This window comes from Saccoglossus kowalevskii, chromosome 15 (assembly GCF_978046115.1).
Source record: "Saccoglossus kowalevskii chromosome 15, keSacKowa6.1, whole genome shotgun sequence".
Taxonomy (NCBI): Eukaryota; Metazoa; Hemichordata; class Enteropneusta; family Harrimaniidae; genus Saccoglossus; species Saccoglossus kowalevskii.
In genome coordinates, this window is record NC_140655.1 from 14,637,675 (window position 1) to 14,651,399 (window position 13,725).

The following is a 13,725-nucleotide window of genomic DNA, read 5'->3' on the forward strand; positions in this document are numbered from 1 at the left end:
GTCAATATCTCTCAATATGGGCAAGTACTCGTTTGACGATCAGACACAAAATTAATCATCAGCTTCTGGATCTATATCTGACATGTTTGTGTTCCAACTATATTATTATAATTGTGTCATGTATGGCTTGTTTTCATAAATATACTGCAGTAAGTATCTGCAAGACTTGCCTTTGAGAGACACGGCGTAGAAACTGTGTGATAAATCAATGGCTTATAGTTATTGGTGGATAATATATAACGTACGCCTAAGTAATTAGTAGAACTGTAAGCAATTTTATAAGGAGAGCGTGGAATTTTAAAGCTGGAAGTGTTCTCTGACAAGTAATCAAGTGGTTTACATGATACCTTCCCAGTGTAAGTGTAGTTTGTGTTTTGTACACACTACGTCCTACTTGTAACACAATTGTCACCGATCGGTTTTGTGATGCATATTGCAGTGTCGGTATGTGGTGCCTGCCACAACAGAGCAGGATGCGCTTGTCACCTCTTGATTGACGAATCTCTCCCTGAATTGGCTATGTTGTACCGTTTTCTTTCGCAATCGTAAAGTTGCCTGTGGATTCTGATGTTGTCGGAGTTTGCTTATCGACATTTAATTATTGGCATCCCATTTTTTCATACAGAACAATAAAGACAACAAATTTGCTTAATCCCACAGCTCGGTCTTGATATTCAGAATACTATGACTTTTAGCAAGTTTATTTTAAGTGTCGCATTTGTCGCACCGCATCGTTGTGGGTCACATAAGAAGTATCAATTATGTGTCAACATAATTCGAACGCATAATAGACTGTAGGTCTTTAATACTGTGGTACAATACTGCACTACAATTGCTCCTTTGTGAAGTTTCAAACAATTAGAATTATCATACACCGGAAATGCATGCCATCACACTATCACGATAAAAGACTCAATATTTATGCTTTAGATTATTTATTGTCCTGCAATTCAACAAGTTTTATAGCATGCAATAACAATAATAATAAACTAAATTTCCATTAGACATGCAACTAAACTACACGTACGATTTATTTACGAGCCATGCGATTGCAGTAATATAATTCGCGGAGTGATTTCATGAATGAGGTACCCTTCATTTCCGTCGATTTCCTGCAATAAGAGAATTAATAATTAAGACTTTGATTTAAAGATGTGTTTACCATCCTCGAAAAAGTTGCGTTGAAGACATGCAACAATACTCGTTAGATAGAAAATGAAAAAAAAAAGTGATTTTCAGTTTACGTACAAAAACAAATGGTTTAAAACTTAATGAATAATTGCATTGGTTCATAAAACGACAAATCGGATGTTTGCTACAATATCAGGCCATTATGCATCCAATAGAGTTATATTTTAGTTATATAATATATAATTATCTACTTTCAGTATCAAACAAGAATATTTTTTTTTTTCAAATTGCATTAAACAAATTACAGCAATACAATATTAGACTACAATTAATCAAAAGTAAAATAGTGTCTATCTCGAAGATGTCATTATCATTATCATTATGCTCAATTGTTTCATGTGCATATTTTTTTCCCACTATACATGCTATATGTCCGAGGAAACTATTTAGCTGCCAGATAGTGGCGCCCCAATGATGGCTGGTAGCTCTACAGTTAAAAATATTCATTTAACAAGATGCCCAGCAGAAATACATTATACAGTCAATATCAAGAATTTTAGTTAATTTTATAACAAATGTGGGCGCGAGAAAAGAGAAGATGTATTTAGACCTCACATCAAAATGAATTATTTAGTTTGCATGATACGTACCGCTTAAGCAGAACACAAATACTTTTGAGCATAGTCGCATGTAGTGTCGTCTAATTTCCATGTATTGTTATAATACCTGTATATAAGGACAGAAGAGATTTTTTAATTTGATGAAATTGTTTGCATTTGTAAGCACGATGCTAATAAATTTGCAACTGAAGGTAAAATGCAATTGTGTCAAAATGTGTTTATAATTATGAGGAGATTTTTGTTCAAATCCAATGAAATTATTGATATAACAATCATATTGATATAACAAATATCATTTTTTCACGATATGTCACCAGGCTTAGTTTTAAAATATTTTTGTCGTAGAATACATTTGTAAGTTATACTAAAAATGCTATTTTAATACCATTTTGTCAAGCAAATTTTCTTTTTATCCTAAAATGTCACAAATGTAAACATAATGACAATAGTTTATTTTTTATTTTTGAGGAACGTCTTACTTTAAAACTGTGCTAAAACATGTAATTAGACTTTCTGTATTTCCCATAGTACACTATCAACAATAACAAAAACAACATAATACATAGTATATATTATATGCACTCACCACAAATGGAGACAGGAGCCACTTCCATTGGGCTCATTTGGTTGAAACAATTCTGAATTAACCGATATTGTTGAACCACCAGTGAAGGTAATGGTATTGCCTGATATGCTCCCATCCACCCAGAAACTTCTATTCTCTCCATTTGTTTTAATTACGAGCTGTGCACGTTCTAAATCGTTCTGGTCAACAATTTGGAATAGAGATCCAGAATCACACTGAGCATTAGCCGGAAGCGCTGTACTAGAACTAGGACGCGGTAAATCTGTTGAATATACGACCATTACAACATTATTAATAAGACATCACTCATACATGGAATATTTTCAGAACACGTGAATGTGTTGCCGTATAAATGTAAATGTAGAACTTGAGTATTCATTGACCTTGTGTAAACATTTTGCGGAAAACTATAATATATATATATATATATATATATATATACATAACGATCACTGTACCTGCACATAGATACTTCTGATTGTAGTCGCACGTCGTATCATCCAATTTCCAGTCATTGTTGTACCACCTGTAAATATGATTGTATTTGATCGCTTTATAACGGCAATATGTACTCAAAATGACCTTCGTACTACATGACAAGTTGTTCAGATAGCTATTTTATGATAATTAAATTACTCTGCAATGTATATCGTCATTCTGACAGTGTTTAAATAAACATCAAACTGTTTTAACATACAAAGCAAATACGGAATAAAATGTAATAATGAAAACAGGCCTTGTATTTTGTACTCACCACAAATGGAGACATTGCCCACTTCCATTTGGTTCATTACTGTGAAACAAAGACGAATCTACTGACATTGTTGAACCATCACTGAATGTAATTGTACTGCCTGAAATCGTGCCATCAACCCAGAAGCTTCTATTTTCTCCATTCTGTTGTAGTGCATGTCTTGCCCTATTCAAACTAGCTTGACTATTAACTTTATATGGAGATTTACATTGATTAGCCGCCGGATACACTGCTTCTGTGCTTGCTTTTGGCAGAGCTGAAAAATTTGTTATCAACAACAATTTTATAACGTAATACATTGATACAAAACGAGCTCGAATAGCTAAAAAAAACAGTGAAAAAACTAAATTATAACTGGGTATCACCAGAAATTAAAAACCCACAACTGTATTAATTAATGGAATAAAAAAAATACAAAATACATACATACATACCTGGGCAGTCATAAATTATATTGGCTAAAAAAATATCAGCGTTACTCAAATAATCACGCTCGCCCATTTTGTCTTGGTCAGCTGGGTTATTCGCTGTTATTGTATCCTGGCCATTCGTGCTGAAATACTGAATTTATTTTGACTTGTAAATATCACACAGTGCATGTATCAGGGGATATTTAGTGTGTAACTGCGCGGTAGCCCTTTGAACGCCATAATTATTGTCAGAAAAATATGTTATATTTAATTGACAATTTTAAACAAAATGGACATAATTTTATATGAGCTACAAGTCTTCATCATATGTTTGGAAATATTATAAAAAAACGTATGTAGGTTTGAAATTTGTGAATGGTGACTGAAGTTGACTTTAGCACTCGGTGTGCTGATGTGTTGATATACAAGCTTCAAACGTAAAGATCTATTGCATAAGACCTAACGTATTTTGAGTGATCACATATGGCGAATACAGTTAATGTTTCAATATTTACAATATAGTCCTACCTTAGCACCATAATGCATAAGCGATCCAATGTCGTATGGCACGTTGTACATATTAACATCCGCAGAGGTATATTTGTTGAAATTGTGACCCATACCCGACTCGATGTTTTCCCAGTGAATTGTAACGTAATCATCTCGGTCCGTGCGACTTTGTTCATGCCAGAATCCTATTGCATGACCAATTTCGTGAGCAATAGTTCCCCTCTGTTTCATGAAGCAACATAAAAAACTAGTTAAGATACGTGAACAATAACATAATTAGATTAAAATTACTTTGTATGGACACTTGTTAGTATCTGCATAATCAATTACTGATATGTGAACGATAATTGGTGAATGTGGTGTGACTTGAGAATATATTGCATTATATATATTTTTCAAATATAATTGTGCGACTCTTATTATGTATGTATTGCTTTGTTTTTGTTTCGTGGGAATTAGTCCTAAATCATGGACAACAGCGTTAAATAACTTAATGAAATATGAAATAAATAAAAAAAATACGGGATGTTTTTTGTCATAGTGAACTTGTGTAACGTAAATTCTTATATAGAAGGAATATTGGCAAACGATGGCAGCAATGACAACAATATATAATAGTAAACCACAATGCTTAGCTCATTTAGTAGAGAGATTATGCATTTTCACTACTCGTTGGTCTTAAAATCTTTTGAATCACGGGTGTTACTGCTCAAAACAATCCCATTTTAAATAGGAAAAAAAATTTACTAAGCAATTGCATTATGTAGTTTCAGAAAAAAAACTTAAAACTCATAGCATATCGGTCCTTTAATCACAATACACTACCGATTAGAAACGTGATCGGTGGGAAAATTTGAATTTCATTGGGAATACCTTATAAGGTAGAGATTACGTGCTATCGGGAACGTATTGTATTATACAAATATAAATACCTCTTGTAATTTAAAAATGCTGTTTTTAATAATTAACTATAATAATAGGATTATTTAACTTGATTTAACCAATGTGAAACTTTGTACATAGAAATGTGTTGTCTGTTATGCCCGATTCAGCATTTCCCATTTCTATGTGAATATTGACTATTCCTTGAAATATTAATATTATTGAACTGATATAATACAACACTTATCACAAGTGTACAAAAAACAAGAATACTTAAATACAAACGTCACTCACATATTCACAACCATATCCGATAGAAATATCTTGAACACCCCAACCAGTGAGACCAACGTAAGACCAGCATCTATGAAGGTAACATATACAGAAATGTATCACTAATAATATAAACCTTCACACAACAACGCCAGCTATGGTAACGGTACAGACGTTAACTAATATGCTCAAAGACTGTTACTAATTGAGTGTTTAAAATTGTTAGTAACCTTACCCATCATCTTTTTTAAAGTTAATTCTATCAGAATGCCCCGCGCCCGAGTTATACGGTGGGAATCTAATACAAGTGTTGCTCTCCCAGTAGGTCATCGCTTGTTTTATTACGACAGCATCAGATTGACCTGCAATAATATAGATACATGTTGTGTACTGCAAACTTGATACATGAAAGCACAAACTATCAAACAGACATATACTTACTTGTTGATGATATCACATATGGCACAATAGCATTATTCCAACGCTTTGAAAGGCTAGTTATAGCTTTTCTTGCACCGACCCCACTTGCTTCAGCGGCTATTATTGCTTCAATGTCGGTTTCTTGCTCAGAAGTTAACTTTATATCAGACTCAAATGTATCAGGACTTTCCGTTTCTTCCGGTGGTTCGGGAGGAGGTGCCTGTTAAAAAATAAAATCAGAAATCTGACAACTTAAAATACTAAGTTTTGATTTACCCCAATATGTTAATTATCACTTACTGCGTTGATGCAATGTACAAACATCGCCACCATAACAAATATACATATTGATTGAATATGAAGCATAGTAACCAATTCTTCAGAACGGTAACCAAGTCTGTAAAACCAAATATTAAAATCGTTACTAATGACACAATGAAACCACTAGGCACACTTATGTTGTTGTTGTTTTCTGAATATGCCATGATTTCTGAAATAATTATGTGCGTGTATACATTACTTAAGTGGTTGTGTTTTTATCACTCCTAGTTTTCTGCTTTCAGTCAGCCATGTTAAATTATAATTATTATAAAAAAAAAATACTTCAAAGAACTGAAGACCAAAAATTTTGCAATAACATTTATGAGATACAAAACACAAATTTCTTCATTTTTGTTATTTAATATGCAGCGACAATAATCACTAATTAAATATGAACTACTGTAGACAAACGGGAATTTCGTATATCCTACATTTGTTAGGTAGTCCTGTGAATGCCCATTAAAAAACATTTCCTTTGAAGCTGAATCGCAATAGGCTAATAAATGACATGAAATGTACAGTTCCCATGGGATCAGTGCTATTCGTAGTTTTAATTCTACATACAGGTAGGGTTACAATCACTGAAATGCACATATCGTTGGGTGTTTTTTCAGGGGATATTGACTACACGCTGAATAGTGATGGTATGATCGCATTTAATTCAATACATTGTATAGTCAGAATGATGATAAAAAACATGTATTCATTTTTTTAACCTCGTGTTTGACAAAAAATAGATAACAAACTCCAAAAAGTAGATAATTAAAATAAGGTGGTTTCCAAGTCGTCAACACTAGCAGTTCTGATGAAACACCACGAAAGAAGAGACAACTACAAATGCCGAAATGAATACACGCGTGCGAACATAGGTGCCAAGCATCTATACAAATAGTAGAGCGCCATAGCAGTGTATTCAAGATAAACTGGGCATAGATGCATAATTTGACCAAGAAGCCGCACAAATGGTAATCGGTAAAATATCAAAGCAGTTTGTTTTACGTTATGGAAGAAGTTGGAGTATATGATTTCGCTAAAAAAAATTAAAAAAAGGATGCGAAAAGGACATTTTTTTAATTATCAATAATTTGGTGCATGTCTGAAGATACGTTATTATGGGTTATAAAATAGATATGCTGAAAACAATTCATCGTTATCACAGAAATTACGATAACAATTATCATACTCACGTACTGTAGATACTGCAGAAGATACACACGCAATCGGTAGTGTCAGAATGAATTGAAACTGAGAGTACGGTGTGTTTATATGCGGTTGAATTGGCCAAGAATTTACATATTTCTGACGTAGTTTTTAAATCCTGTATAACACACCCACATACTGTTTCCAGAACATTCTGTGTTAGAAAATGTAATTAAAATATCGAAACTATTTTTTAAATTTTTTAGGTTGATTTTCGTTACAGAGGTAACACTATTTAGTAAAAAATTATTGATTTTTTCTATTGTACCTTCAACTTTCATGTTCATTCTGCTTACAGTGTTTTTCTTGAGTTATACTAGTTAAATTGGAAGTACATGTTGTAACCTGCGTGATACACCTTCTATGAACCTTTTGTAAGCATGTTCAGATGTATTTTGTTTCACTTCAAACATATTAGCTTTCTCAAAACAAGTAGTTCATCCACTGACAATAAATTAACAAAGCGTTTGACTTCAGAATGCCGACTACTTTGTCTGGGTCGTGAAGTGAAGTTATTTGATCAAGTAATCTACAATGCAGATTCCTTTTCTGGAAATTTTAAGCTATTTTACTAATTTTATTTTTTTTCGAATTTAACCATATCGTCTGTATTTTTTCTGTATTTATTACAATCCAATTTCGTGTATCCAATTTTAACGTCGGGAAAGAGAAACAATATTCGATGAATGGAATTATGTATGGTATCAAGAGAATTGCTTGTTTTATTTGGAAATAGTCAGATATGATTGTCTTTGTTCTGTACTTTAGAAAATAATATTTTTCTATGATTCTGGTATAGCAAAATTTTTTAGTTGAGATATATTCATTATTTTTTCATCCTTGTTGTGTGTGGTTTTTACGTTTCAGTGTTAAAATTCTAAACTGCTTAAAATATGTTATTTTGCATAAATTATTTATAATATGTTAACTCGGGTGTAAATGTTATTAGGCCGATTTGACATTTGTTTTACCTTTCCCGCTTATGTCGATTTCGTTTGACAATGAATAAAACACATATAAATCACTAGAAAAAATCACGAGAACAAATTTGTTTTCGTTTGAAACCTCTGACCGTTCCCACAACGACATAGAGAACGAATAGCACCTACAAATTATTAAATAACACAACAACATAATTGAAACATAATGTTCAATCTGAGGCACATGTAACAAAATGGCAGATAAGTAGTGCTTTGACTTAAAAGTCGTAATTTTGCCGTTAACTGTGCGTCATGAAGTGAATACATGATACATATCAAATGATCCTATTTTTTCGATTAATTACTTTAGTTCTGGTATTACTCGGATATTTCTAACAGTTTATTATTTTCGAATTTAACCACTTCTTTGCAATCAAATTCCGGAGTATTCAGAAAAAAGAAAACAATACATTATTTTCAGCCCAATTAAAATAATCCCATGTTTCCACCCGTGACTCTATTGTCAACATTTTGTTTGCAGATAGTAAAACAAAACACTCTAACCACGGAAATACATTACATTACATTACTACACAATTTACGTTAGCTTCGCAATTTTTCTAGTGTTATGACATGGTATTTCAAACATTGAAAACACGCCATGGGCAGATGTAATTATTTGCATGTTGTGGGAATTGGACGTGCGGGTCCTACATTTCAGTGTTAAAATTCTAATCTGCTTAAAATCGGTTATTTTGCACAAATTATTCATGAAATTTTAACATGAGCGAAAAATGGCATGACCGTATTTTTACCTCTCTGGTCATGTCGTCTGTTTTACAAATTGCTGTATGGCAATCTGATGTGAATTGATATAAAACACTCGTAGAATAATAATTGAGAACAAGAATGAGTTATGTACGGCATATACGAATCATAAACAATTTCTCTCACTGGAATATCACAGATTGTATGAAGTATCCATACAAGTTCAGGATGCCTTTATTGTCAACTATAATATTGAAATTATTAGTATTCGAAAATCGCTGACAGGAACATGTAATTTACCCATAATTTTAAGACACATGTAAATCGGGTTACTGATAGAGAGTCATTAAAATATTGGATTGATGATGGATAAAACGTCAATAATGCATCTGAACATTGATTGAAGGATACAGAAAACGTCGACTCTAAATTCTAAGTCAAGATTCTCCTAACATTCTGCTATGTGTGAACAAAACAAATTAACCCAGTTGTAACATTTCTATTTGCTTGTTTACAAACATTGTGTCTGTATTGTTTTATAGTTAAACGGTCTTTGCTTCACACTGTTAACATTTCGTGAGCTGTCACAAGTAGAACATCCTAAAAGATTGTTTATACACGATTTACATATTTTACAAGCCTGTACATGAATAATGATTGCATAATTGTGCAATAAACTAGATGCCAGAATGTTCCATATATTAATAACATGTTAGAAACAAGAATCAGTGTTTTTTGTGGAGTTATAATCACTTTAATGAATGCTTATACAAATTAGATATACACTTAACTTAGGTTTCACAGTTGTAGACGGAAGATGAAACCCTAAAAAACTTTATTTTGTAAAGTATTATTTTGTTGGTGTATTGTTCAACAACAAAAGATTGTGATAACGTGTTTTGTTTTATTATACCAATGTGTCCACTTTCAATGAACACAAATTCAATGAGCTTATTAAGTCTCACGAACAGAAAATCAAGGTGTAGATAATGGCCATTTCATAACAAAAACAATTATTGATGTCACAGAACTTCGATATTTTTGCATGTTATATTTATGGTAGAGCTAAAAATGTTAACAATGTCCAAGTGGTTTTTGTTTCAACATGTTTGTGTTCTTGTACTTTACTGCGTGAATAAATTAATACTTCAACATTTATATGCGATTCACTTCTGAGTTGTCGAAGTATATACCTTTGTAAAGTAATTATTCATGGGCGAGTCAGTTTGATTAAGCAGTAAATACAGTGAGTATTACTTCCACATAGATACTACATCAACAAGACCTTACCTAATAAAACAGTATTGGTTAGTGGGTAGTTCTTCTACATGGATATTACTTCATCCAGCCATTTTATAATAATACTGTATTTGTTAGTGAGTAGTTATTCTACTGGAATAATAGACCAATAAGACATTTCATGAAAATACAGTATTTCGTATTCAGTAGTTTTTCCACATGGATATTACATAAATCAGCCTTTTCATAATAATACAGTATTTGTTAGTAAGAAGTTTTTTTTCCACGTGAATATTATATCAAACAGCTCGTTTAAAATAATACAGTATTTGGTACTTTGTATTTTTTCCACGTAAATATTGTATCTAAAGGCCATGATATTACAGAATTGGTTTTTAGTTTGTTCATTACACCAACAACCCCTTTCCACTTATTATAACTCCATTCATGTATGTATACAGGGTTTGATTGACCACAACAAAAAACGCATTATTATTTTGAGTACGCTTTTAAACATCTAACATGCTGACTTGCATTATCTTGATGTGACGAATAGATAAAAATAGGTATGGTTCCAAGGTAATACCAATTGTTTACTATATAACAATTAAAAACAATTCATATAGGTTTTTTTAAATCAGAAGCCTACTCATGAATGCAAATACCCAGGATTTATTTTTTTTCCCCAAAAATGTACTTCCGGATATTATAAGGAAATTAAAAATTCGAGAAAATGATGGTTGTATTTTAGTGGATATATGCCGTTTTGACAGTATTATAACGCTTCTACCATAGGTTCCTATGGCAGAGATATTTTGCCTTATCTCAAACTGTAGCCTGAAATAATCATATATCTCTAATGATGGGGTACTTATTGTTGTCCAAAATTATTTTAAAATGTGAATTTTAAATAGTATCAAAAATTGCATATTTTCTTTAATAAAATTGCGATTTTTGAAAAAATATTGGACAAGTTTCTTAAAAGACGTCACTGTAACACACAAAATAATATTTATTTTTTCCATGGGGCAATAACTTCATGATTTTACATAATAGACCAATGAAAAATGTTTTGCGATTTATTACCAACTTTCTGACGAATAATGTTCTTAATACAAAGTACAAGTATTTTTGGTAAAACCTGTAATGTTATTCACAAGAGTAACACAATAAATGTTTTCATTATATATTAATTTCTGGAACATTATGCAAATTTACAGATAATACTGTTCTCTCACTGCAATTTCTCAATTTATTTTTGTATTCCGTGCCTGTGTGTGACATTCATAAACTAACTGCTTTGTTGTGCACCATAATTTGCATAGTCGTTACTCATAATAGAATTACTTCCCGTCAAATACGCTAAATTTACTCTAGGAAGTCTTTTTTCTGCTACCAATTGTGCGTTGTGCTAGATACAGATTCAAACTGATCTATTACTCAGCAATGAAACCTGCTAAGGTGTCTAAATCACATGAGCTTACCTAGTCCACGTGACTTTTGAAGATGCCTTCTTTCCGTTACCAAATTTCTGAAATATTATGCAAATTTACAGATAATACTGTGTTCGTAATTATTTTTTGTTTCTGCGCATGTGCATGTTTACGGGTTCTACTTGTAAGTGTTATATTTGCAATCTTCTCAAGATATTATCAATTGCTCTAATTAATTTGCATAATCGTCACCTATCATATAATTTTACAACAAAGTGTCTTTTCACACTTTGCGGTCCGGAAATATATTCTGCCAAATACGTTAAATTTTCTCCAGAGATGTCTTGTTTCCGCTACAAAATTTCTAAAATATTATGCAAATTTACAGATAACAGTGTCTTCGTAATTTATTTTATTTCTGTACATGTGTACGGATTATACTTCAAGTGTACATTTGCAATCTACTTAAGATATTATCAATTGCGCAAATTAATTTGCATAATCGTCACCTATCATGTAATTTGACCATAAGCAGTGTTTTCACACTTACGCTCAGGAAATATCTTCTGCCAAATCCGCTAAATTTTGTATAGACATGCCTTCTGTCTGATACTAAATTTCTGAAATATTATGCAAATTTACAGATTACACTGTCTTCGTAATTTATTTTTGTTTCTGAGCCTGTGTACGGGTTATATTTTAAGTGTTACAGTTGCAATCTTCTTAAGATATTATCAATTGCACAAAATAATTTGCATAATCTTCACCTATCATGTAATTTGACCATAAGCAGTGTTTTCACACTTACGGTCAGGAAATATCTTCTGCCAAAGACGCTACATTTCCTATAGAGATGCCTTTTGTCCGCTACCAAATTTCTGAAATGTTATGCAAATTTACAGATAACACTGTGTTCGTAATTATTTTTTGTTTCTGTGCCTACGTACGGGTTCTACTTGTCAGTGTTACATTTGCAATCTACTTAAGATATTATCAATTGCGCAAATTAATTTGCATAATCGTCACCCCTCATATAATTTTACAATAAAGTGTCTTTTCACACTTTGCGGTCCGGAAATATATTCTGCCAAATACGTTAAATTTTCTCCAGAGATGTCTTGTTTCCGCTACAAAATTTCTAAAATATTATGCAAATTTACAGATAACAGTGTCTTCGTAATTTATTTTATTTCTGTACATGTGTACGGGTTATACTTCAAGTGTTACATTTGCAATCTACTTAAGATATTATCAATTGCACAAATTAATTTACATAGTCGTCACCTATCATGTAATTTGACAATAAGCAGTGTTTTCACACTTACGGTCAGGAAATATCTTCTGCCAAATATACTACATTTCCTATATAGATGCCTTTTGTCCGCTACCAAATTTCTGAAATGTTATGCAAATTTACAGATAATACTGTGTTCGTAATTATTTTTTTTTCTGTGCCTACGTACGGGTTCTACTTGTCAGTGTTACATTTGCAATCTACTTAAGATATTATCAATTGCACAAATTAATTTACATAGTCGTCACCTATCATGTAATTTGACAATATACAATGTTTTCACACGTACCGTCAGGAAATATCTTCTGCCACATACACAACATTTTCTCTAGAGATGTCTTGTTTCCGCTACCAAATTTCTGAAATAGTATGCAAAATTACAGATAACACTGTCTTCGTAATTTATTTTTATTTCAGTGCATTTGTATGGGTTCTACTTGACATTGTATAGGTTTTATCTGTCGCTCAGAAAATATCGTCTACCAAGTATTCTAAATTAAGAGATTCCTTGTTTCCGCTGAATTACAAATTACGCAGTCTTCGTAATTTGTTTTTGTTTCTGTGCCTGTGTGCCAGTTCTGCTTTTCAGTATTACATTCGTCTTAAGATAATATCAACTTAATTGCGCAAAATAATTTGAATAATCGTCTCCTGTCTTTTAATTTTACACTATACTGTCTTTTCACTCTTACGCTCAGGCAATTTCGTCGGCCAAATACACTAAAGTTCCCCCAAAGAGAGGTCTTGTTTCCGCTATCCAATATCCTCACCGTTTATCACTTCTTAATAATTGATTAGGTAATTGTTGAAATATTCTGTCTGTGAGCGTGGAGAGTTCGTTACGTGCTATACTTCGTTGATTGTTTACACAAAGTAGAAGAGAGCGTCATTGAATAGTAACTACGATGTGTGATTTATGATGATGGGCTAGTATACAAATAAAAGAACCACCAACTTTTTAAGG

General features: G+C 32.2%; 1 protein-coding gene across 1 annotated transcript; it reads right to left on the reverse strand.

Annotated features, from left to right (window-relative positions):
- Nucleotides 1-918: 918 nt before the first annotated feature.
- LOC146733981 (uncharacterized) lies at nucleotides 919-7,138 on the reverse strand. The gene is made up of 11 exons (XM_085508452.1): nucleotides 7,095-7,138; nucleotides 5,887-5,983; nucleotides 5,608-5,806; nucleotides 5,402-5,528; nucleotides 5,188-5,257; nucleotides 4,017-4,233; nucleotides 3,092-3,347; nucleotides 2,796-2,863; nucleotides 2,338-2,599; nucleotides 1,782-1,857; nucleotides 919-1,112 (listed from the first exon to the last, which is right to left on the reverse strand). The coding sequence occupies exons 2-10, from the start codon at nucleotides 5,950-5,952 to the stop codon at nucleotides 1,785-1,787; spliced, it is 1,338 nt and encodes a 445-aa protein (XP_085364578.1). The 5' UTR covers nucleotides 5,953-5,983; nucleotides 7,095-7,138; the 3' UTR covers nucleotides 919-1,112; nucleotides 1,782-1,784.
- Nucleotides 7,139-13,725: the final 6,587 nt, after the last annotated feature.

Bases quoted from the DNA above. Each gene is read 5' to 3' on its own strand.
- LOC146733981 (XM_085508452.1), bottom strand. From the start codon at position 5,952: ATGCTTCATATTCAATCAATATGTATATTTGTTATGGTGGCGATGTTT. The intron at 5,258-5,401 runs GTAAGGTTACTA...TTACCTTCATAG, and splicing joins AACTTTAAAAAAGATGATGG to ATGCTGGTCTTACGTTGGTC. The intron at 1,858-2,337 runs GTGAGTGCATAT...CCTTATATACAG, and splicing joins GGCTCCTGTCTCCATTTGTG to GTATTATAACAATACATGGA.